At 48.6% G+C, this 24720-nt stretch overlaps 11 protein-coding genes across 11 annotated transcripts, besides 11 other annotated features; all 11 read right to left on the bottom strand.

Annotated features, from left to right (window-relative positions):
- Window positions 1-24720: part of a sequence feature (sequence corresponds to BAC RPCI93-26J7) that runs on past both edges of the window.
- On the bottom strand, window positions 237-1964 carry Tb927.3.4100 (hypothetical protein, conserved; the record flags this gene model as incomplete). Its single annotated transcript, XM_838909.1, has 1 exon — window positions 237-1964. The coding sequence occupies one exon, from the start codon at window positions 1962-1964 to the stop codon at window positions 237-239; it is 1728 nt and encodes a 575-aa protein (XP_844002.1).
- Tb927.3.4110 (hypothetical protein, conserved) lies at window positions 2528-4315 on the bottom strand (the record flags this gene model as incomplete). Its single annotated transcript, XM_838910.1, has 1 exon — window positions 2528-4315. One exon carries the CDS (start codon window positions 4313-4315, stop codon window positions 2528-2530), a length of 1788 nt encoding a protein of 595 aa, XP_844003.1.
- On the bottom strand, window positions 5817-7889 carry Tb927.3.4120 (hypothetical protein, conserved; the record flags this gene model as incomplete). The annotated part of the gene is made up of 1 exon (XM_838911.1): window positions 5817-7889. One exon carries the CDS (start codon window positions 7887-7889, stop codon window positions 5817-5819), a length of 2073 nt encoding a protein of 690 aa, XP_844004.1.
- Window positions 8513-9094, bottom strand: Tb927.3.4130 (hypothetical protein, conserved; the record flags this gene model as incomplete). Its single annotated transcript, XM_838912.1, has 1 exon — window positions 8513-9094. The coding sequence occupies one exon, from the start codon at window positions 9092-9094 to the stop codon at window positions 8513-8515; it is 582 nt and encodes a 193-aa protein (XP_844005.1).
- Tb927.3.4140 (hypothetical protein, conserved) lies at window positions 9436-11121 on the bottom strand (the record flags this gene model as incomplete). The annotated part of the gene is made up of 1 exon (XM_838913.1): window positions 9436-11121. The coding sequence occupies one exon, from the start codon at window positions 11119-11121 to the stop codon at window positions 9436-9438; it is 1686 nt and encodes a 561-aa protein (XP_844006.1).
- Tb927.3.4150 (hypothetical protein, conserved) lies at window positions 12043-13395 on the bottom strand (the record flags this gene model as incomplete). Its single annotated transcript, XM_838914.1, has 1 exon — window positions 12043-13395. The coding sequence occupies one exon, from the start codon at window positions 13393-13395 to the stop codon at window positions 12043-12045; it is 1353 nt and encodes a 450-aa protein (XP_844007.1).
- Window positions 13907-13928: a sequence feature (AT_rich).
- Window positions 14141-14169: a microsatellite.
- Window positions 14402-14425: a microsatellite.
- Window positions 14923-14949: a sequence feature (AT_rich).
- Window positions 15186-16151, bottom strand: Tb927.3.4160 (hypothetical protein, conserved; the record flags this gene model as incomplete). The annotated part of the gene is made up of 1 exon (XM_838915.1): window positions 15186-16151. One exon carries the CDS (start codon window positions 16149-16151, stop codon window positions 15186-15188), a length of 966 nt encoding a protein of 321 aa, XP_844008.1.
- Window positions 15698-15723: a microsatellite.
- Window positions 16224-16258: a microsatellite.
- Window positions 16590-16613: a microsatellite.
- On the bottom strand, window positions 16686-17045 carry Tb927.3.4170 (hypothetical protein, conserved; the record flags this gene model as incomplete). The annotated part of the gene is made up of 1 exon (XM_838916.1): window positions 16686-17045. The coding sequence occupies one exon, from the start codon at window positions 17043-17045 to the stop codon at window positions 16686-16688; it is 360 nt and encodes a 119-aa protein (XP_844009.1).
- Window positions 17566-17656: a sequence feature (A-rich).
- Window positions 18236-19462, bottom strand: Tb927.3.4180 (hypothetical protein; the record flags this gene model as incomplete). Its single annotated transcript, XM_838917.1, has 1 exon — window positions 18236-19462. One exon carries the CDS (start codon window positions 19460-19462, stop codon window positions 18236-18238), a length of 1227 nt encoding a protein of 408 aa, XP_844010.1.
- Window positions 20569-20609: a microsatellite.
- Window positions 21053-21113: a sequence feature (CT-rich).
- Tb927.3.4190 (endosomal integral membrane protein, putative) lies at window positions 21241-23178 on the bottom strand (the record flags this gene model as incomplete). Its single annotated transcript, XM_838918.1, has 1 exon — window positions 21241-23178. One exon carries the CDS (start codon window positions 23176-23178, stop codon window positions 21241-21243), a length of 1938 nt encoding a protein of 645 aa, XP_844011.1.
- Window positions 23815-24480, bottom strand: Tb927.3.4200 (hypothetical protein, conserved; the record flags this gene model as incomplete). Its single annotated transcript, XM_838919.1, has 1 exon — window positions 23815-24480. One exon carries the CDS (start codon window positions 24478-24480, stop codon window positions 23815-23817), a length of 666 nt encoding a protein of 221 aa, XP_844012.1.

Genomic DNA, 24720 nt, shown 5'->3' on the forward strand with positions numbered 1-24720 from the left:
AATAGTAACCCACTAATCACTGAGAGTGGATATACAACATACTTTTAATACTAAAAAAAAATTTAAAAACTTATTTCTTGAATCGGGCCGCACCCTCACGCAGAAACAACAACCACATCTAACAGAAAAGAAAACATACGATTTTTAACACAAAGAAGGATAACACACGGTAAGACAGAAAAATACTATGGAAATATGCAAAAAATACTATTTCGTTTTTCTTAACCCCCCAAAAATTATTGCTTCTTTCCTGAATGTCCACCGCTAGTAACAGGAGCAGCGACACCACTCATCTCATCAGCTGGCTCATTACACCTGTTCTGCTCAGCATTAATGAAACGCGAAAATCTGAAGTGGACAATCGCTGCACCGACCGCTGCCACAACATTGACACCCATCAGTATGAGCATCTGGTTTTTGACACACGAAGGTTGCTTACACTCGGGTTTCGTACCAAGCTTCTCAGCCTCAGCATCGTACATACCACCGAACATGAAGCGGTTGAGCGCTATTGTCGCTGCGACACCGGAGGAAAAGCCGAAGTGGTAGTGCTTTCCCAAATCCTGTGAATACATTATACGAAACGCAAGCACAACACTTCCCCAACCTGCTCCGTTACCCAAAGCCCCAAGGAAGAAAGGAAGGATCAGCGCGTTAGCGGGAAGCAACGCGAAGAGCAGGAAGGCGATGCACAACATCAGAGGGCAAAATGGGAGCGCAATTGTTGTGGGAAACGTTTTAAGCCCCTCTCGCTGCCGCCGTGTCAGCACCATATCCAGATATCCCATAGACATGCGACCAACAGCACTGCCAACAGATATCATGGTGATATACAGTGTTAGAGTGGAGCTTTTCTTCTCACCGTAACTTTTGCTCTCATAAATTTGGGCAGCGTTCATCTGCATGACGACCGCAGTACCCCACACGCCAAAGCATGTAAGCCACATGCACCAAAGATCCACGGTAAGCAAGTGCTGCCAGAAGGACCCGCTGTACTGCGGCAATGGCTTCACCTCGTTCTTCGTTGTAGCTACCGCTGATTCGGTCACAACATCCTCCAGTGCCTCTCCAATTGTGTCCATATCCGTAGGGCGCACTGGAGTATATCGTCCAAGCCATTGAAACGGCAACGCAACGACACAAAATGATGCCATCATGAGCACTGCAATAATCGAAAAGGCCAAATAGGCAGCCGGAGGAAGCTTTACATATCCACCAATGAGTGATTGTGTGGTGAGAAACAACAGCAGGCTGAGGACGAGTCCCACAGCTATCTTCATCCTTCTGGGAGGCGCAGGCTGGTTCATGTATAACTGAAGTGTCTGCTGTCGCTTCGTCCACTCCTCTTCACTTAGCCGTTGCTTCCGCCACGCACAAGGAAAATACATGGGCATGCGAGTTACGCTGAGAGCAATGAGTGACACGACCACCAACTGTATGGCAACAAAGTACGCGAAACCCGAGTAGTTGTTTTTTTCCACATCATCGGATGTGGTATCCTTAAACCACCCGTTGAAGTAAGCCATTAGCACCCCGGTACCGAGACCACTGATTGTCTTGGACACGAGCACAACATAACCCCTGTCAAGTGGAAACTGCAGCATCAGTGGCATAATCGTCGAAACATCCAACCAAGAAAATGTGCAATTTACGAGAGCATTGTAAAAGCAAAAGAGACCGACGCTGGGGTTCGCTATCTTTCCATCGAAGGTGAGACCAAAAAGCAGGAAGCCCAAGAATCCAAGGAAACCAGCAATTGGCAGGACCACCATCGGACCAGCGTAATCGAACAGGGCACCACCAGGGAAACTGAAGTACAGCATGCAGGTTCCAACGGTACTGATAGTTGTAATGTCTCCCTGTGTCATATTAAATTTGCTCCTTAAGAATGGCGTGAAAATCGAAAAGCAGTATGCCTTTGAGACACCCAATCCAGCATAAACTCCTGCCATCAGCATCCGCATACGGGCAAGGTCATCGACAAGGTAAACCATAACTGCAGGGACTGCGGGTCGGTTTGTTCTGAGTGGAAGTGCGCAAGTAGTAGCTCTATTTTACTCTTTGTGTGGAAACATTTGTCAGGTAAAGAAGAAAAATGAGTGATAAGAGTGTTAGAAAAGGAATCCATAGAGAGGTAAAGGGAAGCACTGATATGTATCACTGCCGTGTTGCAACGGCTTCGTGACGGAAAAAACAAAGGTTTCGCAGAGAATGGGAAACTGACCACGTAAAATCATTCAAATAGCGTTTTATTTTTACCACAAAGTGGAAGAGCGAAACGTGGCTGCCTGCTCACACGAACAAAACACTCTAAGGTAAAACAAAATCCGCCCATCAACCACTAAGAGTGATCAAATGGCACACCCTCTTGCTTGCAAGAAGCAACACAATGTGGGAGTGAGGAGCAATTATTATATTGATTAGTAGTCACATCAAGGATAAATTCAACGTAACAAGATTTATGAGATAGAGGCAAATGCATATTTTCAATTTAGAGTTCAGGTACGGCAACAGCTGTAAAACAACCCTACTGCTGCGCTGCTCCGCCACTGTGTGAGCCCCCTTCATTTGGCTGCCCCGCATCCTCTGTAACAGGAGCAGCGACACCACTCATCTCATCAGCTGGCTCATTACACCTGTTCTGCTCAGCATTAATGAAACGCGAAAATCTGAAGTGGACAATCGCTGCAGCGACCGCTGCCACAATATTGACACCCATCAGTATGAGCATCTGGTTTTTGACACACGAAGGGTTTTTACACTCGGGTTTCGTACCAAGCTTCTCAGCCTCAGCATCGTACATACCACCGAACATGAAGAGGTTGAGCGCTATCGTTGACACAATTCCAGAACTGTAGCCGAAGTGGTAGTGCTTTCCCAAATCCTGTGAATACATCGTACGAATTACAAGCACACAACACCCCCAACCTGCTCCGTTGCCCAAAGCCCCAAGGAAGAAAGGAAGGATCAGCGCGTTAGCGGGAAGCAACGCGAAGAGCAGGAAGGCGATGCACAACATCAGAGGACCAAATGGGAGCGCAATTGTTGTGGGAAACGTTTTAAGCCCCTCTCGCTGCCGCCGTGTCAGCACCATATCCGTGAACCCCATAGACACGCGACCAACAGCACTGCCAACAGACATCATGGTGATATACAGTGTTAGAGTGGAGCTTTTCTTCCCGCCGTAACTTTTGCTCTCATAAATTTGTGCAGCGTTCATCTGCATGACAGTTCCAGTACCCCACACGCCGAAGCATGTAAGCCACATGCACCAAAGATCCACGGTAAGCAAGTGCTGCCAGAAGGACCCACTGTACTGCGGCAATGGCTTCACCTCGTTCTTCGTTGTAGCCACCGCTGATTCGGTCACAACATCCTCCAGTGCCTCTCCAATTGTGTCCATATCCGTAGGGCGCACTGGAGTATATCGTCCAAGCCATTGAAACGGCAACGCAACGACACAAAATGATGCCATCATGAGCACTGCAATAATCGAAAAGGCCAAATAGGCAGCCGGAGGAAGCTTTACATATCCGCCAATGAGTGATTGTGTGGTGAGAAACAACAGCAGGCTGAGGACGAGTCCCACAGCTATCTTCATCCTTCTGGGAGGCGCAGGCTGGTTCATGTATAACTGAAGTGTCTGCTGTCGCTTCGTCCACTCCTCTTCACTTAGCCGTTGCTTCCGCCACGCACAAGGAAAGTACATGGGCATGCGAGTTACGCTGAGAGCAATGAGTGACACGATCAGCAATCTAGCGGCAATGAAGTACATGAAACCCGAGTAGTTGTTTTTTTCCACATCATCGGATGTGGTATCCTTAAACCACCCGTTGAAGTAAGCCATTAGCACCCCGGTACCGAGACCACTGATTGTCTTCAACACGAGCACAACATAACCCCTGTCAAGTGGAAACTGCAATATCGCCGGCATGATCGTTGCAACATCTAATGTTGGGATCCCCGAATAAACTATTGCGTCGAAGACACAGAAAAGGGTTAAAGTCGGGTTCGCTATCTTTCCATCGAAGGTGAGACCAAAAAGCAGGAAGCCCAAAGACCCTAGAAACCCACCAAGGGGGAGTAGCACCATCGGACCAGCGTAATCGAACAGAGCACCGATTGGAAAGCTGCAGTAACCGATGCAATTGCCGACGGTACTGATAGTTGCAATTTCACTTTGCGACAGACGATACTTTTTTCGCAGAAGAACGGCCATTAATGTGAAGCAATATGGGGCCGCTGTAGAAGCCATTGTATACACCCCGGAAGCTAACATGCGTACTCGCGCAAGGTCATCGATAATATACGTCATTTTGTGACCTTTCTGTGTGTACAGGTTGCACTATACTGTTTCGAGTTTGTAAGGGGAATGGGTATCGTTGTTGCTGAGGAATACTGCTTCCTTTCTTGGCTGGTTTTTGTTTTACTTTCGCATTACCTATCTGTAAGTTTGTTTTTGAAGAGTAGTTGATTGCTAATGGGCTATGCCGACACAGTTTGCTGTTAATTATTGTCGCTTCTGCTTTTTTTTAAAAAAAGAAAAAAATGCTCATCTTAAAACTGTTTAATATTCTTGGGGGGAGGGGAGTGTCTTCATTTCTTGCAGAGTACCTATGGCGCAGTATTTGCTATTGTGGCCACACTTCGTGGCAGCAAAGCCCCTCAAACATCTCTGCTGCGAAGCACGATTACCAGCATTGTTATTTGGATTCATTTATGCGATGCTTTGCATTTCCTCCCCCGACACGGCAGTCTTTAAGTGTTCGGGAGCTCCCTCGTGATGGCACCTCCTGGCAGCGTACTAAAATGTTTAGCGCAATTTTCGTTTGTTGCACGTCTCGATCTCTGAGGGCAATGACACTGGGAAGAACATGGAAAGGTTCCGGTCCCCAGCTCTTAGACCCTCATTATACCACGGGTAGTTGGTGGATCTAGCGCTTTGCCTCGGAAGGGAAAACTGTGCTCCCGCTGTCGCGATTTGTCAACATCGCAGCGTTACAAAGAAAAAAAGCGAAGGCGTACAAGTTAATGGGCAAACGGTTGTGTAAAATGTATGCCATGTGGGTGGGTGTGGAGAGGGGGGGGATAAAGGTGAGCACGGAAACGCTGACGGTACGCCAAATGCATCAGCTTCAAGTTGTACGGCCATCGGCAGCGTAACGTTGTAATAGAGTTCCGTTTTTTAAAGGAAAAGACAAAGGGCAACAGCAAAACAATAGGGTTGTAAGGCATGCAGAGAGAAGAGTGAGAATAATTGGCCAAAACCAAGCACAGACACCAATCCCTCAACAGCACTAACCAGAGAGACAGCAACCAACGGCGAAGAAGAGCAATGGAAGGGAAAGTGCTAACGTAGTTTCAAGGTGATGCGTCCCGCGGTGCCATTAAAAGGACCGAGACTTGCCAGACACCAGCGCCCCACCGTGTGCAGTAAACAGAGACAAGGTGACCCACGAGTCACGAAAAATAAAGGGCGTGAACATCTCGTCCATACAGCATGGGGTGACTCACGTCACAAAGCCCAAACTACTGATGTTATCCACATCCCGGCGTGGTGGTCACCCGCTTCTATCAAGTGACTAGCTACTCGGCAGCAAAAGAATGGGGGGAGGAAGTGCTAGCATAAACACTCATAATGAAGATCTTAGAGTTACAACAAAGGAGGGAAAGTGTGGGGAAGCATGCATAACATGCGCTCCGTGGGATTGTGTTACATGCCGTTCGCGAACAGGCAACTTCTTTAGTGTGTATTGGACCGCTGACAGAGACCAATTAAAATCATCCTCGGAACTTCCTTAAACCAGACTATCAGACTAGCGACGCAGTAAGAAGGCGAAGAGTACACCCATTAATGGCACGACGACGATGGCAGCTACCAAGTGAATAGTGATAAGTGGTTTACTCTTCAACCACATCAGCCACATTCCTCCTTGTGGTGCGGGAAACAACAACAAACTCTTGTTCTTCGGCAGAGCCAACGTCTCTTCCGCGTTGCAACGCACCACACCACTCCCAAACCCGCTGCTCGTGGAAAGATCGCTTGCCCTCTCCACAGCGCGGCACGAGCGCCGACTATTTTCACCGTTACCATACGATACAACAGTTGATTGATCTCGGCATTCATGGAATGGTAGAGCAGAAACCACGACGTTCTGCGCAATATCTGCGGTCAATACATCATTTAGTGACGAAACAGCGACGGAAGAGATGGGCTCACGGTGCAACGCTGGTAGCCACTTGGCCCCTCGCCGCTCCTTTGGTGGACGGAGTGTTCGCGTTTGAAAGCTACCGTTATCACTATATGAAACGGCTGCAAGCGCCCCGTCGACTGTTCCAACGAGCCAGTTGTGGGGGATGGCGGTTCCAACTCCCTCCCCTCGCATAGCAGCCCCGTCTGAGCTCTCCCTACAATAATAGCAGGGGCTGATGGAAGTAACGCCATCATTCACCACAGGTGATGGTTCGGGTGAGAAGTACACGCGCAACGCGAGCCTCCTTCGCCTGGTTCTCCCCACGTCGTTCGCAGCACATGACTCATCAACGACACCACAAGGGAGTTCAGAAGCGTTTGTTGCAGCAACATCATCGCAAGGGGAAGATGTGCTAACCACCCGAGCCGACAGCATGTACGACTGGTTGCTCATGACATTGAAGACAACGAGAACAATCCTAGCCACTAGCATCTCCCCGCGCACACCCTCCTCGCAATGTAGGCGACGGGCCCGTCTCCACAATTCACTGGCTACACAGGGCTTGACGTTTTCAACCCCAAACAACTGCACTATTCGCATTGACGATTTCATCAACGAAAAAGGAATACGGCAATCCTTTCCAGTGAGCACACAAAAATCATCAAGCCTCGTACCAACACGTCTGCTCTCGCTCCGCCTGCTGCTCCAGTCAACCCCACCGCCGATGGAAGCGGCCAGCTCAGATGCCGTGGTCGAGACCAATCTTTCGTGTATTTGCAACTTCATGGCGGACAATCGAAGCGTTTTGTCCTGCACAAGAACTGCGATGATTAGATAATCGGAGTATCGCTGGTACCCTTTCGCCCCGTCCTTGGTTTTACTTTTTTTGGGCACAAAGAAACGGTTGGCGTGAAGATCATTGACACGAGCTGGAAGCGACCAGCTGGCGAGGGGTTCTACGCTCTCCACTAGTGAAGGCGATATTCCCGGCGATGATTGCTTATAATCAGGTGTGCTGCCCCCGCACGTACCTTCATTACCACTGAGTTCGCCACTGCCAGTTGATAGCGGCTTCCGTAGTAAAGAAGAAAGCTCATACACCAAAATCCCTTCCTCATCGTGGGCAACAACGACAGCACCTTGGACGATTGCAATAGGCTTCTTGTCTGGGTTCTTGGGGTCAGCGGGAACACTAACACGGGCCTGTCGCCTTAAAGTGAGGCCCTTTGTTTCAGGGTCCCTCCACACATCAATCAGCGTAAAGCACGTAATGTGACTAATCGCCAGATAGCCCAATACACCCTCCGACAACTTGGTTTTGTCATTGCACATCAAAAAGGACGATGCGCACCAAGGTATATCCCCTTCCAAGTCAATGGCTGTGACAAAACTCCACGGCCTCGAGGGCAATTGGTCCTCCCGCTTTGCCTTTATTGAATCCTCATCGGGGCCCTGGAGGGTGCTAACGGAAACAATGGCGAGCAAATTGGCCATACCAAACCGCCTGCCTCCTCCTCCCGCTCCAACAACGGCATAGCGGTCGTCCAACCACCGCGTGAAGTACACAGGCGAAGGGAACTGCATACAATTGGCAGCCTTCCCAGACGCCGCCACAACATCCGCTGCTGAAAGTGAAGGGGGCCCCTCGCTACTCATTGTTTCCGAGGACGGAAATACCTTGGTGTCCGCGTTCATTGTTGTGAATGATACGATAGGGAAGAAAGCAAAAAAAAAAAAGAGAGAGAGAAGTGCTGGAGGCAGCGGACAATCACAACCGAAGAAACCGGCACTGAATTCAAGAGGTTTTAAAAAGCCAGCGGCAGTTTCGGTGAATGTCCAGGGGAAGCAGGAATTATTAAATCCGCGACGTCTCCACCAAAAGGGGCTGCGATGCCCCGCCTAAGTTTCATATATAATTTTTTTTTTGACTCCCCGCAAAATAGGAACACAGCTCAACGTGGCGCCACTCACATTACGTCCACGTGTTCCGGGGGCAAGCAACAGCCAGAACAGCCCCAGCTGGAAAGCGAAAGAGTTCTTCCTGACGTCGAAGCCCAAACAAGAACAAAGGAGGCGACAGCGCTCCGCACAAAAAAGGAGAGGCACGTACATATACTTATGTATCTGCATGCATATGCACGGAAGTAGAAAGGGAAACACCTGCATGTCCAGACGTAACCAAATGCATAACTCCTTTTGTCATGCGCACTTCCGCCCAGTTGTAACCCCTAGTCACATTCTTCCCTTCTCCTCCACCGTTGCTGCCACTCAACTCCATCCGTGTCTTAGTCCCCACGAACATATCAAGCCCAGGCGATTTAATTCACCCTCCACCGATAGTTGAAACGATCGTTATGAATCTGCTTCATCGTCGCAACGTGCTTTGGTACGACATTAACCATTGGGAGTGCACGCACCTGCCGGCGGACCGCCGCAGACTTCCGCTCCCGGGCCACATTATCTGTTGCATTCCAAGGATCCCCAAGTGCCGCATTCACTGCTGCCTGCCCATACGTGTTCACCAGACGCGCTTGATCCTCCAGGACCTTCATTGTCTTGAACTGCATGAATGCAATAAACGACTTTTGCAATCTCCGGTGCCAGCGGCGCCGGAGCATCTCCCCCTCGCGTAGTTTGCACTCCGTTGAGTTCGATTTTTCCTGATATGAGCGGAACAACTGAAAGTGACGCAGCCGTGAGTGGTGCACGTAATGCATGATACGTCGATCCACCAGCGTTATTGGCTCATTGGGCCGCACTTCCTCAACCATCGGCGTGCGCCCGTAGAAGTGACTGATACCACCGTGAGCACCCTTCCACTTACTGTACTTCATAGTTCCCATCGCCTTGCGGTGGTACATCATGTAACCACCCAACCATAGGCGGGTTGTGTGGAGCATGGTGCCGATAATTATCACTTTTAAAACTGCACACGGGTCAACAGAACACACAACGGCGCCCGTGAAGTGATTGACACCGAGGAACCCCCAGCTATCCTGGTGTGTTACTGAGTCGTGGTTTGAGTTTGAGCGGTGATTAATGAAAAGAACAGAAGGTAGAGTAAGTAAACCAAGTCGGGCAGTACCAATTTAAAAACGCGAGTGGGGTAAAAGCGAGGCCACGCAAACAGCATCCCAGAGTGTGCTGCAGGGGGATACTGGTGTTTTTTTTCTTCGCAAATTGTTATCCTTACGCGGCCCACACCAATTCCATTGTAACGGCCACTCCATGAAACCTTGTGTTACTGTCTGGTGAGTTCACAAACCGCAGCCACATAATAAAACGTTGTTATATCCCTTTCCTCCGTGGCACCCTCCTTCTCCTCCACCTCACAGCCATGTGGGAGGACGACCATAAGCACGATGGCGTAGTAACTCGTCAACTGGTTCCACCGGTTATTGCAGAGCCAGTGCACATACGCCTCCTTCCGACCTCCGCTGTTGATATTCTTTTGCCAACCCTTTACAATCGCGGCTGCGTGAGACGCAAGGGGATCCACGCCTATGACTTCGCTATGAGCGGCTGCCCCATCATCGACAGCGACATCTTCGATTTCTTCCACTTTTATTTCTGCATTCTTTTTATTTTTCATCTGTTGTCTAATTGAAGCACTGGTGCGAATCAGGGATATCACCTGGTCCGCCTCCCCAGTTAGCACACCAAAGCAGCAATGCCGACCAGCAAGGTCCATTAACTCCTCTTGTACAACTTGCTCTTGACCACTTCCCGATACGTCGTAGTGATGGGGGTCCAGATCGCTCGGGGAAAAATACAAAGAAGGCGGTAACCTTCCGATCGAGTGCGAGTCATCTTCCTTCGCCACCAGATGCGGTATAAACGGGCGTTGGCGTCCATCGGACACGCGAATGGAGCGCAGGAACGGCGGTAACCCAAAAAACTCGGCAACGTGCAGGAGACGCGCTAGCGCTTCCGCACGGTCATATTTTTGTAAAATGTAGGCTCCAGAGGAAATGCGTAGCGGCATAACGAATGGCGAGCCCCAAGACTCACCGCACGGTACACACTCATTCACTTTCTCCAGTAAGTTCCTTACCACATCTTGTTCTCCCTGGCGCATGGCACTCACTTCAGGCATGGGCTCCACAAAGTCGATCTGGCCTGCTGATGGACCGAAGAGTAATTTTGCAACTTCACCTTTCGTACCTACACGGCGTAGCGCGGGAACCAAGCGAAGGTGGAACTCCCGCATTTGCTGTAAGCGTCTCAAGCATTCTAGACGTCTGCGTAAAGCACACGGACTTGTTGGTAGCAATTCTGAAGCTGTACTATTGATGGTGCCAGTACGACCTCCATGAGTAAGCAATATGGAAAACTTCATTGGAACCGCAGCCTCCGAAAGCTCCACTAGCTTACGCACCAACCTCCAGCGTTGATGGGGTGGGAGAGTTACCGGTACCCCGTTATTTTGAGTGAGGCTCCTGCCACCTTGAAGACCGTTTTCCACGTAAATGGTAGGCTGTAAAAGCCATGTGGCATCCACGAGAGCCTGTACAGCTACCAGTAGCCGATCCTCCGTGAGGGCTGAAAACGGGAAGCGCGGCTCTCCCGACATGAAGGGCAATAATTGATCCACCTCTACAAGTGTTCCAATGTTGGCTAAAGACTGCACCAAAATAGCTGGTCTGCACATACCGCGCCAGAGGTTCACTTCTGGTGCTGTCGGAAGAATGTGTAGGCGGTTTCCCCGCGGCTGTTGTTTCCCGACAGGGGATGGTTGTACGCCCACGGCACCTGCAGCCCCCGACCTTTTCCCAGATTGCGGCATAACATCCGAATTTTGACGACCGGATGCCTTCCATGGAGCTGCAGCAGACGGTACCTTCTTGCTATGGCGCTGCACCGGTGGCTTCACATTGGATGACGCCACAGACTGCTTCTTTGATGCTGCAGGCCGCCGCCGTACCATATAACTTCGTAGGGGTCTCTACGCATTAACAAGGGTGATTGCAGTTTTTTTTTTAAAAAATGTGAGGGGATAACATCGCGAAACGGAAAAGACCCATAAATGAGGATTACGAGACGGAGCACCATGAACCAAATTGTCTTCGAATAGCTGAGGCAAACACAAAAAGTTGCGGTTTCGCTCGAAGAGGAGGGGATGGGGGGAACAGCCGAGGAAACAAAATGGCAACAGTTTCCACGAAGCGTAGTCAACAGAGCTCACAAGGATGTGAGGGGAAACCGTCAATGGGCAATACCCTCTCTGAGACGCACACGCACACGCAAAGGCACACATCTAAAGGCGTGTTTTTGCTCCCTCAAGTGTAGGCAAGCGTTATTAGTGATGTGGCTGCGACTATCGACACACAGGGAAGAGGAGGGAAAAAAAAACACGATGTAGACATTTGCCCTATTGGCCATTTTAGTTTTCCCCTCTCATTCTTCGGTTTCATTCACCACTCAAACTCGGCGGCAACTTAGCCGACATTTTCCAACTCTAGACTTTCCAAATGGCCGCAACGGTTAGGCACATTTACTGCACTCACTGACTGAAACGAGGTTAGAAAAGGGGGAAAAAAGAGAATAACATCAGTGACAACGACAACAACTAACCTTCCTCCCCCACCCCCAAAAAAAGAAAAAGAAAATGTTGAAAATTTATACATACATACAAACACAAAGCCCAGTTACTCCTCCCCTCCTTCTGTGCTCTCCAATAAGTCCCGGTCATTTCTTCTTTTCTCTTTTAACCCTCTCAGAAGAGAGCAGAGCGTGACAGCAAGCAAACAATAATAAAAATGAATAAACAAATAAATAAACGGAGAAGTTTAGCACAACAGCAAAACAATGCCACTAATATTTATAAACAAACCCAGGAGGGCTTTCCTCAGCCCAGCAAATAACGCTTCACCAATTCACACCCACGCGTACGGATTGCATAGAGCTGCAGCACCCAATACAAACCGTCTCGCACCCTCCTATCCTCCCGTGCAACGCCGCCACCACAACCCATTGAACCCTCAATATCATCCGGCAGCTCAACACCACTGCACCAACTTCCAAAAAACTGTGGAACCACAACCCATACAAATTGCCCATCCCCAGAGAAGAAACACGACTGCAAGCCGCAGTGTTTGATGCACCCACCAGTAGTGCTGAAGGAGTTAGAAGAATTTCCGCGCCCGCTGTTTTGTGTAACGGTGGCTTGCGCAAAGCTTCGCAGCTCCGCACCACCGTCTGCTGAGGCAGCGGGACAGGCTGGCTGCTCCGACAACTCATCGCAATCAGCGCTACCACAACGAAATACGTGCAATGTCCCGCGGCTGCTCAGAGCGGCGAGCTGGCGGCCGTTTGAACGACCCGTTGAGTCAAACGCGAGAGAATGTATGCGCGCCTTCGTCACGCCGCGACGGAACACAAAAAGTAACCGTGCACTCGGTATTTCAAACACCTTCACCGTTGTGCCGCGGGAAGAAGCTGTTGCCAGCCGGCTTCCATCGCGCGTCATAGCGAGACACACAATTGGGCCCCGGTGCGCCTGCACGATTGCCACGCGCTCTACAGAAGGGCTGCGACCGCCATGAGGCTCAGTGTTTGGTTCCACCTTGCCGCCTAACCGCTTTCCACAAACCTGAGCAACCCACACATCCCCGAGTCCGTTGTCAGACTGCGGATACGCTAAATAAGTTACGGGCTCCCCGCGCGGGTCCATCGTGGGTTCGGAGAGTTGAACCAACCCACTGGGGTTGCGAGGCTTAGTGGTGCTTAATTTCGCCAGATGCCGCAGCGTGGCCAGGTCCATAACATGCACACAATCCTCTAGAATTACAACTAGCAGCTCGCTGTTCATACGCACACCCACAACAGCCGCCTCAAAGCTCGCGGTGGCGATAACTTCATCTGCGCAGACATCGTAAAGTTGGAGAGCGCGTGGTGTTGTCATTACTCTCCCCTCTTCTCCTCCTCTTCCTTCCCCCATATTGTCAGACCTCCAACTACCGGTCACCCCACCACAACTCAGAACAAATGCAATGAGAGGAGTTTCACCAAGTACTGCTACAACACCAGGAATGCCGTCCACTTTACGACAGCTTTGAACCGTTGATGCTTCACCGGCGGCGGGGATCAATTTCCGTGGAGATTTTCCCACGTCAAGGTGATACCCACGGAGTCCATCACGACAACCAAGCAACAGAAAGGCTCCACCAGCACTCGAGGCCAACGCGCAGACGTCGCTCATGCGTGAAAGTACCCCTCAGTTCCCGTTTGCCGAAGTCTGCACGCTACGTTGTGCTTCGGGAAGGGAAATGACATTTTCGGCATGCGGTAAAGCAACAGTAAAAAGAAAAGAAAAGAACACAACAAAAGAATGATAATTACAAAGGCAATATAGAAAGATAGTAAAAGGGAAGCCTAAGCACGTGACACCCTCATTGCAGAGCGCAAAAAAAAAAAAAGGTGTATGCCACGAAAATGAGGTTCACAGAATTTCCTCACCCTCCCTCCTCCTTCGTTCAATTATACTTACCACCTCTTCTCTTATTTTGCCCATCTGGTCGATTAGATGGTACTATATATATATATAATCGGTACTAACCTTATTTATTAGATATCGAGAGAGAGCTGACGACACAGCGACAGTAAAGTTGACTCAAACGACAGCAGACAATCTAAAACTGTTCCCGCCTTCGTTTTCCTTTCCTTCTGCTGTTTCCATTTTCTTTTCCTCTTTTCATTTCCGTATGATTAACAATTTTTTTTTAAAAATTAAAACTAGTGTTATTCGTTTCCCTAACAGTCACAAGCTCTTCTTTTCCTCTGTGAATCGTATCTGACCTCAGCTACCTCTTTTTTGTGTCCCCTTCCCCCATTGACGCCTGCCCCCTCCCCACTCCAAATGCATTTTAGACAGTAAGTAGGAAAAGAACAATGACACCAACAAACATGACGGCTGCCGGCAGCAACAACAAAAACCAACAAAAACCAACAACAATAATAATAATGATAATAATAAAATTAAAACAGCGCTAACGATGAAGCAACAAAATAGGAAACTTCAGTGCTTCATCACATGCGCAAAACATCTCATCATTCCCACTCCCTCTCGCCCCCGTCAAGACATACTCCCCTAACCTTATTAGTGGTAATCCCGTCGTCTCCCTTCCCTTCCACTTGGAACAAAATATAAAATTGACACGTGACAACACTTCCGGGATGTAAGTGAAACAAACCAATAAAAACAATGCAAAAATGAAAATAAAAATAAAAATGAGATGAGATGAAAGAACTAAACAAAAAAGGGGGGTAAACAAATGAAAAGAACTGCGGGTACCACCTTTCAACCGCTAGGAAATTGTTGGTAAAGACGAGCAAAGCCGAAAAACAGAAAAGAAAAAGAAAGAAAACGCCAGCACTGACCAAAGGTGAGAACGAATCATCATCAAAACAGGACGGGATATGGGCAGACACATTTTCTGAGTGCAGCCGGTGGAGTGCTCACCCACGAACAAAAAGAAAAGAAAAAAAAAAGAAACATCGCAAAAAACAATAACAACGTGCGATCATACATTCCTTGCACGGCACAACCTGTTATCCTTTCCCCCCTTTTCCTTTTTTTTTTACTCTGCTTCAAGCGTGATCAAAAAGTCTACGTGCGCACCAACATAAATTCTCCCCCTTTCAGCGTTTACTGTTTTTTTTCCTTCTCCTGCGCGGAAGATGGGGATACGGCACGAGAAATGTGCTTTGTGTAACATTCACTACCTACATATTTTTAAATAAATATATAAATATACCTGTTTATGTTCATCTTTAATAGGTTCTCGGCCCTTTATGTCGTTTCCTCTTTTTTCCCCCCCTTCTGCGACCGCCACAGAGACGGAGGAGAGTACCGTACTCAAGTGGGAAGGGTAATGTAACGTGCAGCAGCAGAAGCAAAGCGAAGGAACAAGTGCTTACTGGTACCTGACGAAACTTCCACTGTCTCGCACCCGCAATGTATTTTCACACCGCCTCGGTTCCAGACAACTCTTATAACTGCGGCGGGTTCTCGAACAACAAATTTGCTGCTCGTTCAATGCTTCGCTTTGCCTTGAAGAAGGCTACTTTACACTGCTCTCGTGTGAAACCTAGCTGCATCAATTGTTCAATCTTTTCCTCTTCCACCTCCGTAGGAACACGGTCCAAATAGCGTTGCGTCTCACTACCATCTTCATCCTGCTGCTCAACAACAGCTTCATCATCCAAGTCACTTGCTGCTGCCAAAAACTGTGACATTACTTCCTCTAACATTTCTTCGTCAAATTCTTCATCCTCTTCCGTTGTCATCACGCCCTCTTCTCTGTCCCGCTGCAGCTCCTCAAAAAAGTTGTCATTACAGACAAGGTCGAGAAAGGCCTGGCGGTTTTTGGCTATGAGTTCCAAAAGCACCGGATCGTCCGCACTAATTTGCCGTAACACCCCTTCCGGGTCGGCGAGAAAACGCTGCCGCATCTCAATGAGGTTTGGAACCTCGAAGAGGCGTGCGAGCATTGCCTCCTGACCATCGTCATCATCATCATCATCATCACTTCCATCACTTCCATCATTCTCATCAAACTCACTTTCCTCGTCCCCATCGGCTTCTTCCGTCCCGCTCTTCTCAACGCCAGTGACGGCTTCAGAATTCCCTTCCATAGTTCCTGCTGTGGTTGGTGGGGGCGGTACTGCAGATCCATTTTCCTTTGATTTCCCGCTCCCGCTCCCACTCTCCTCTCGCTCATGCTTCGCTACCACCGTAATGGTGTCACCATCCTGAATACCAATATTGCGCAGTAAACGTTTATCGTCATTGAGGTCGAAAGTGGCATGCTGCAAGCGAAAACTACCTAATGGAAGGCGGAAGTTTATTGCGATGACGGTGCGCAAGTTGTTGAGTGTTGCTTCGGGGTTGGAAATTGTGAGTTCCTTCGTGTTATTACCCGACCCCCCACCACCGAGTTTCGCTATCAGCTTCATTGGTTTATTGGTTGCGCGCACACGGGCACGCTTTACCGCTCCTCTACTAAACGGAATTATATTCAAACACAAAAAGGAAAGGAAGAGAAAGGAAAGAAAAGGAAAGGGAGGCAAAAACAAAGAAAAATTGTATGGTAAGCCTTGGCATACACCCACAGTAGTGACACACCGCCTGAAGACGATAGAAAGAATTGCGCGGGGAGGTGGTAGAGAATTGACAGACTGACAAACGGGTGAAAAATGGAAAAAATGAACAAACAGGGTCTACAGCGAGAGGAACGTATAATACCAGCGTGTGATGAGGAGGGAAAAGAGGGAAAATAAAGCAGCACAAGGTAAACGCGTGCACACAAACCTCTCTAAAAGAGGAGGGATGAATCTGTTAATGGAGTGAGTTTGATTCCGTGCCATTTCAACGTACAAGACACACACACACACATATATATATATATATATATATATTAAACGTGCTTGCCTTCTGAAGCTGGGACCATGTGCTTCACTCCGCCAAGAGGCGACATCAAACTCGTCAGCCTAACGAATGCGTGCAAAATCCGCGTCTGTAGAGCCGAAGGGACAGTGGCCACTGCCCGGTAAGGCCCATACGCTGTTTGGCAGCGCACTTCCAGTCCACACGGCTACATGAGAATTAATGCGAAGCAACTCCTCCATTGCCCACGAGGGATCCGTCAGCGGTGGGCAACTGCGCACAAATTGCGCCGCCAACGGCACGTCGTCATCGTCATAAACCGCACACACGTCAAATTCACTGCATGTGCCGGTGGTGCTGCCGCTCCGCGTGCCCCTTTCCTTTTTGTCATTTTCATCAGAATGTGAAGCCTCCGACTGCCTGATATTCTTCATTCCTTCCTGTTGGGCGTGCAGTAATTGCATTTCTTGCAGCAACTCCGTCCGAATGCGGATATCGGAGGGATTATTGCTGGACATGGCAACACCAAACTATATCGCGAACGCACGACTGTTTCCTGAACTTTTGAAACTTGTAAGCAGCAAGGCAAAGGCGCGTGTTTTCAAAGCGTTACATTTTTAACACACCAAATAGAAGAGGGGAGAAATCAACAGAGGAAGGAACAAACGGCCATGCACAAAAGATAGAAAAGAGCAAAAGGTCGCAATCCAATTAAAAACCGATCTCTCGTGAAGTGGCACCGGAATTAAACTCGATTCACCACTGCGACGAAAATACGATAATCCTTCGCAAAAGTTAGGTCAAATTTCACATCTCCCATAACCGTTAATACGTAAAAGTCACTTCATTCCTCTTTCAATTGCACGACCCGCACAACCGCGCCGATCACATTATGTGACGGCAATGCCGCCGACAGCGAGGCAAAATCCGTAACCGAATCACTATTCATTCATTTCGCTCACACAAGCATATATACAGCAGAGCGAAAAAAGAAAAAAGGAATTAACAAAAAAAAACGGAAGCAGAGAAAAGCAACAAAACGTAGAGGGAAGTGCAAAAGCAGAAGCAAAAAAAAACCTCAGCTGTACGGGACGGCCGGCGGACCATCTTTCATTTTCCATACGTCAAATAAAGAGGCAATGATCAAACAAATAAAGTGTAGCAAAAATGCAAACACGCACATTCACAAGTTGAAAAAAAAAACACTGAAACCACAATCCGGAATTGTGGCAGGCCGTTCCCGGACGGCTCACTTCACATGGGGGAAAAAAAGAGAAACGAATTAAAGTTAATTAGAATAAATTGAAGGATAGACATATACATGCATATGTTTAAAGATATTTGCTCATGACTAGGCATGGAACCCGAATTATTACCACATCTACAACACACACCGACAGCGTTCCTGCGTATATTTATTGTTTTTTTTTATTACGCCACTCGGAGGTAATCAACTTATTTGGTGTATCCACATCTTTTCCCCCTTGCTGTTTAGGCTCGTGTCTGTGCGCACTAAGGCAATTGTTTTTCCTCAGACATATATATATATATATATTCTTTTGGCGATGGCAGCCCTCTCTGCCCGCTTCACTCGCACCATACATCTCAAAAAAAAAAGGGGGGGGGCAGGGGTGCACCCCGGTTCGTTACATGTTTAAAGGCTTGCATTTCCATTGCGGTCTTTTGTTAGTGACGGTACCGCTTTGCGCGGTTCCGGTAATGCTCGGGGCAACGGGGAGGACGCGAAAGTTCCAACGTTTGTGGTCCGCTCGCCCAGCAGTACCGCATTGGTATCATTCCCCCATAAACCGTTCCCCCGCAGCTGGCAATTCCCCAAACCAGTGCCGACACAAGGAATACTGATGGGAGCCGCTTGAGTGGGCAACAGTACAGAAGTGTTTGGACCTTTCTTTTCCATTGAAGCCTTGGGGGATGAGGCCCATGAGCCCTTGAAGGGAGGTACTTTGCTTACGGGTGTGTGAACTTTCTCATTTGTAGGGCTGGCGGTGGAGCGGATCATAATGCATTTTCGTGGCGATCCGTGTTCAGACACATCTATTGGTGGCAGCGGGCTGCTGACACGGATGTTACTTTTGCCGCACATCGACTCAAGCGACTCCCTCGTTAAAACCAAACGAGGAACGTCCTCATTAACATCGTCCCCATGGCACTCCCTCTCATTATCCACCCCGAATCGTACGTTGGAGTCCTCCCTGATCATAACAACTTCCCTCCTCGATGGGCTCCGCGGCTCACACCCCTTAAGGGGCCTTCGCGTTTGAGAGGCCATCGCCGACGGGCTGCCGTTATCGGCTATACTGCTCGCCGCGGATGCTTTCTGATTATGTGTAATACTCGCCTTAAAAGTTCTCGATGTCATGGAGCCTGGACTCGATGCTCTAGGACTCTTGCATGAGCAACCGCCCTTCCCATCCCGGCGGTAGAGTGGCGACCCAACCGACATTACCTTTTTGTGTGTGGTACCCAACCTGCTCCGTAGGACATTAATGGCAGCAGCCATGTCGATGCTACCAATAATAGAGTTACAAGGGGAGGCTCCCATTTGATGTTCAGCATCCGTTGGTGAGTCGTCAACAGCCTCGCTGAAACTCGCACACGATGGCGATAGCGATTCCTCTGGATATGATAGCGCTGTGCTGGATTTATAACTAACGTCACTTGACACAACGTGCGAATATGACGGGTCTGCAACGCCTCTGGCGAGCACCCCCACGCTCGTGTAATGGATATCATTATTAGGTGTCATCACTTCACGTTCCTGCTTGGCACTACCACCCTGATCTGTGCCAAGATTTTCTTCTTCCTGACTTACACTCGCATCTGATGTAACCTCTCGTGGATTTGGACCCTCTGCCGGCATTTCGAGAGTTTTTAGCCTTTGCCAAATATTGATGAACCCGCCGCGGCGCACTCGAAAGAGTTTTCAACCGGATGCAAGTAGGTGGTAACGTACCGTAAAGGCAAGACACCTGCTGTCAAGCGACAATTAATGTTAAAAAAAAAAAGGGCGGCACCCCACTGGTTGTTCGAACAAGTACTGAGCTGTCTTCCAGTTCTCCTGCTTAAGGGTCCGCTTCACCTTATTTTCCCCAGCGCCTTCCCTTCGTTTATGCTCTCTTCCTTTTCTTCTTCAATCGCTTTTTCTGTCTTTTTTCAAGGACTGGAATCCACTGAACCGTCCCTATTTCTCTTCGCCTTTTCCGTTCGCGAAGGATCGCGCAGGCACGCACACGGCGCAAAAAAAAATGTGAGGAAAAAGGTAAAGAGGACAAAAGAATCAGAAAGCACGAATCATTTGAGGGAGAAAAAAAAAACAACGAATGCACACATGAAGAGGACTAAGCGTTAAAGTATATGCACGCATCACCGCCACAAGTCATATCACAAAGACAAACGGTACGAGGATTTAACGACGCGTGGAGAGCAGACGCCGTAATTGAAGCACACGCAAAAACGGCAGGACGCTGCGAAAAGGAGGAAGAAAAAAACGTGCACATGGCCTAACACCAATTGCAGAAGAAAAGGGGGAGGAATGAAAAGGCGTTGAATAGGCCGAATGAGGAACGCGTACGGAACACCAGAGGAGTGGGAAAATAAAAATAAAAACCTGCAGCAACGAAGACAGTAACAACCAATCAACTAGCCCAGGAAAAACAAAGAAAAAGGGAAATTATATCTTCAACACCCACGCGATAACTACTGAGTAAAAATAGATGAAGTACCCGCCCTCAGTGGCAAAACGAGGGGGAAAAATAATTCCCGGCACGAACAAAAGAACACACAGTGACATCGTCAGCAGTGGGTCGCTTACAGTTTCTGCTTCACGCAATGGCGACAGTCCTCCTCCTTTACCCTTCTCTCTTTTGTAATGTCTCATTAGCGTATTTTATCTTTCTCTTCCGTTCACTTTCTTGTTTGCAACCCCCTTTTGTTGCCCCCCCCCCCGTTCCCTCCCCATCACTTTGAATATATATATATATATATATACATAAACATACATGTATATACAATTTAGCCGTTTACTTAGAAGAACCCGCTGCAAACGCTGCGCGCGAGCAGGGTAAAAGAACAACAATCTGAAAAGGAGAGGGGAAAATGAAAGGGGAAAAAAGAGAAATCAAAAATAATGATCATAAAAGTTGACTAACCGCTAACCACTTGACAAAAATCCGGAGCCAGAGTTCGCCCATAACCAACTTTCCTCCCTTTTCTTCCCCTCCCTTCACTCTAGGTTCACAACTACTCTTTACTTACCCTTTTGTTATTTAATACCAACCTCCCGTCCGGTGCAGAGTGTTGTCTCCACCAGTATGTGTGCGCCTGTGACACCTTATCCCTCATCTTTTTCTCATCCTGCTAGGACCTGTTCCAACCTTTCGAAAAAGTAGTGTGGAAACAGCCGAAGTTATTCTTCCTGCCTTCCTCTTTGTTTTAGTTTTCTTATGGTTTTTTCCTTTCGTCCTTCCTTCCTTCTTTCTTCCTTTTTTTCTTTTCCCCCTTGCCTTCCTCCCCATCCTCCTTTAGAAACAATACTAAAAGGATGGAAGGTGCATGTAGTCAAATCTAGCACTCGCCACACTTTGCACTCTCACTAACACACGTGCGAAGTCACCTTACCTCTACGCCAGTCTGCCCTTTTCAGTCCACCTTGATGCTTCCATATATTTTGCGAACAAACATAATTCCCGATGTGAGCCCCACTGCTCCCGCTGCCAGCCCATAGGCATACGATATCAATCCCATGTACAAGAAATACAGTAAAGAGGAAGCAAAAGTGTGAATTGCCAATTGCGTCATGTAGAAGAAAATCGAGTAAACGAAGAGCGGCACACCGAACCCACCAGGGATGAAGAATGCGGGCCACCACCACTGGTGATTCTCACGGCACAGAACGTAATATAGATGGAACACTGTGACAAGAGCTGTTATGATGACCCAAATAAAGCTCACCAACGCCAGAAACCCAAACACATAATACACCTGCCCAGACCACAGCGCCTGCAGGACAAAGTTGAGCTCTAATATGATTGTACATAGCGGAAAGATGGGAGGAACCACCAGTAAAAACAGAGTCCGATTCATATACGTCTGTGGTGGAATCTCGCGCGCTAAACGGCCAACAGCGACAGGATTAGCGAGGGACTCCTGGCGGAATGAGAACGAGGCGCCGAGGACGGTAAGTGGAACACTGATAAGAATCCACAGCGACAGTAGAATAAACAAGAGCGAAAATGGAATCGTTCCCGAAGAGCCATGGGAATAATTGATGATATTGGCGAAGGTGTAGACGCCAACGATGGCGCCAGGGAAGGCGCAGCCGCAGAAAAAGATGTGCTTCCACTCACATCGTCCAAAGTACTTGAGCAAGAAGCCGCACACGTACCCAGACACAACTGACATAAACACGAACAGAAATATAACAGCACTCAAAAGAGCACCGCGGCGGGCGGGAGAAAGGAAACCAAGCAAAGCAAATAACATTGTTCCGGCGCTCATGCCCAACACCTGGTACCCATTTCCAGTTAGGGCGGCAAGCAGTGGGGCGCGGTCTGGCGGCCGAAACACATCAGCATGAACAAGCTTCCAACCGCTTTCCTCCTCACCATCTTCCAGAACGGGGGAGTTGTAGCGGCTGAAGTCCTTGTGGAGAGTACGCATGAGAATGGTTGCGACAGAGGCGGCACACATGAGCACGACAACTAAACTGCTGCAGACATAAAGCCAGTGAAATGCAGGACTGGAATCTGCAACCGAGCTGTGGAGGTATTCATCCCACCGGGTGGCCCAAATAACATCAGATTTCTCCCATTTGACGCCATACGACCAGTGCACAACGGCTCCCCCACGCACATCATCGGTGGTAAGATAGTCTAACGCGCTCCCAGTGGCGGACATATCCGCATTACAACTCAGCCCGTCATCACTGTGTTTGATGCTATAAGGCGTGGCCTTAAGTCCAACTACCATGAATTTGTTAGGGTCATGAGGGGCATGATTGTACTTGATCACAAATTCAAGGTGATTGTTAATGAGTGTTTTACCGGTGCAGGCACTGGGCGTGCCAATCCAATAGCCGCGGTAGAAAGTGTGACGCATGTCCTTTGGGACGGAGGCACAATGAGCAAGCAAGTCCGGTGGCACCTCTCCGAAAACGGGAAGGTTGTCGATGTTCATGAAACCGCGATACCCCTTTTCAATGGAGCCCTCCAAGTCATCTATATTACTCAAAATGGTCTTAGTGTTGGCAACTGCGTCACAGTTTGGAAGCACGGTACAGTTCGTGTTTTTCTTCATGTTTGTGACGTACAAGGAATTCTGTATACGATCTCCCCATATGATTTCACCGATGGACTCGTCCTTTGTAATGATTTCACTCGGCCTACAGAAGGGAAGCGTGTAGTACTCCTTTGGGAACAACACCTGAAGTGAGCGAAGTGAGTTCACCCAAAAATGAACCTCGTCACCTTCAGCATAGTACCTGGGTTGAACACCTGGAATGTAAAAGGCGTCAGTCACAGCCAATGCAGAGATGAGGAAGGCAAAGACGCCAAGCGCAACACACGAGAAGCGAGTCATTCCGACCGCCTCCGCGTGCGCACGTGGGTAAATATGTAAAAAAAAAAATGGCGATACGCTCAAAATAAGTGAAGAGAAGGTTTCTTTAATGTTGTTGTTTTGGGTGTAAGTGAGGGAAACAAAGATGTGGGTCAACAGAGAAGGTGAGAGGTGAAAGCGGTTAGTAAAAGAGCTCAAGAACGAAAAACTGGATTCAATGGAAGTCAGAGAAAAAATAGAATGCACCAAATAGAGCCACGCACCGCGAAGCATGCCCGCGTGCAAGTGGTGCTCATTCTTTCAACAGGATGCCGTCCAAGGGACTGCAACACACTTTTCAAATGGGGTGAAAGGGAGGGGGAACAACGTAAAAACATGTCCGTAACTATAAATTTTTCGTTACACACGTGCCAACGAAAAAAAAAAGGAGGTCAGTAAGAACGTGGTACCGGTGACATAGAAAGGATGGAAGACAATGACTCCCCAATTCACATCAGCAAAAACTCTCTTCACCACGCCAATGTCAAAAAGCCGAAGGCTGGACAGCAGCCACACCCCCGCTCTCCGCACGAACCACTCGCTGGGGCCTAATTGCGCAACAGCCTTCACCCAAACCTGCACGAGTAAACCCATTTGTATCGTACCCTCGCATTTCCATCACACCAAATCATTGCGCCATGCCGCACGAGTGGGGACGCTGTCGGTTTGACCAGAATTTAGCAAGGCAGACCTCTCAACAGACGTTTTCGCAGGGTTTCCAACATTTTCCCTTGCTCTGTATGCCCCATTTCCCCCAACAGCGCGGGACGTCACGGGTGATGATGCGAGGATGATGTCCTGCAATTCGCGACGCCTACAAATGACAGCTGTCATGCCGCATGTTATGCCAAACCCCGACACCACTGACAACCACCACGCAAAGCCACCGCCCGTTACTCGCCATCCCACCAAGCAGCAGAAGAAAAAATAGATGACATAGGTTGTGAAAGCAAAGTCTAGTGCGAATTTACGGCGTTGTATAGTGTGTGCGAGTGGGTAGGACACCACAAGTGCAGTCATCACGTGCATGAAAAAGAACCGCGAGGCGGACCCATCAGCCATGTCCTCAACATGAACCATAAACAATGAACGCAGTGGTATGTGGAAGCAACGACTAAGCAACTTCAAGTATGAAATGTTTTCGCTATGAGAGAAAAGGAGCAGCAACACGCCTAACGCAACGCGGACCATGGCCATGATCAAAAAGAAGGCACTCACTACATGAAGTATTTGAACGGACACAAAACGTGGATCACTAAGCGATGCCCCCAAAGGGATCGCCATACGTTTCGCTTCACGTTGATACTTTAATCGCGACTGTACCGTCTCGTAACTTGTTTCTCCGCCTCAGCTGCCCACTCGGAGCCCGGCGCCCCTTTTTGGGTCCACCCAACTTGCTTTTTTTTTCTTCTTGTCTGTTGTCGCCGAAGTCTCTTCAGCCTCCCCCTCCCTTCCTTCACTGCTTTTCAGCTCTACCACCAGAGTAATGAAGCAAAGGCATAGGGGAAAAGTGAAAAAAAAAAA

Source organism: Trypanosoma brucei, chromosome 3 (assembly GCF_000002445.2).
Source record: "Trypanosoma brucei brucei TREU927 chromosome 3, complete sequence".
In the NCBI taxonomy this organism is placed as follows: Eukaryota; Euglenozoa; class Kinetoplastea; order Trypanosomatida; family Trypanosomatidae; genus Trypanosoma; species Trypanosoma brucei.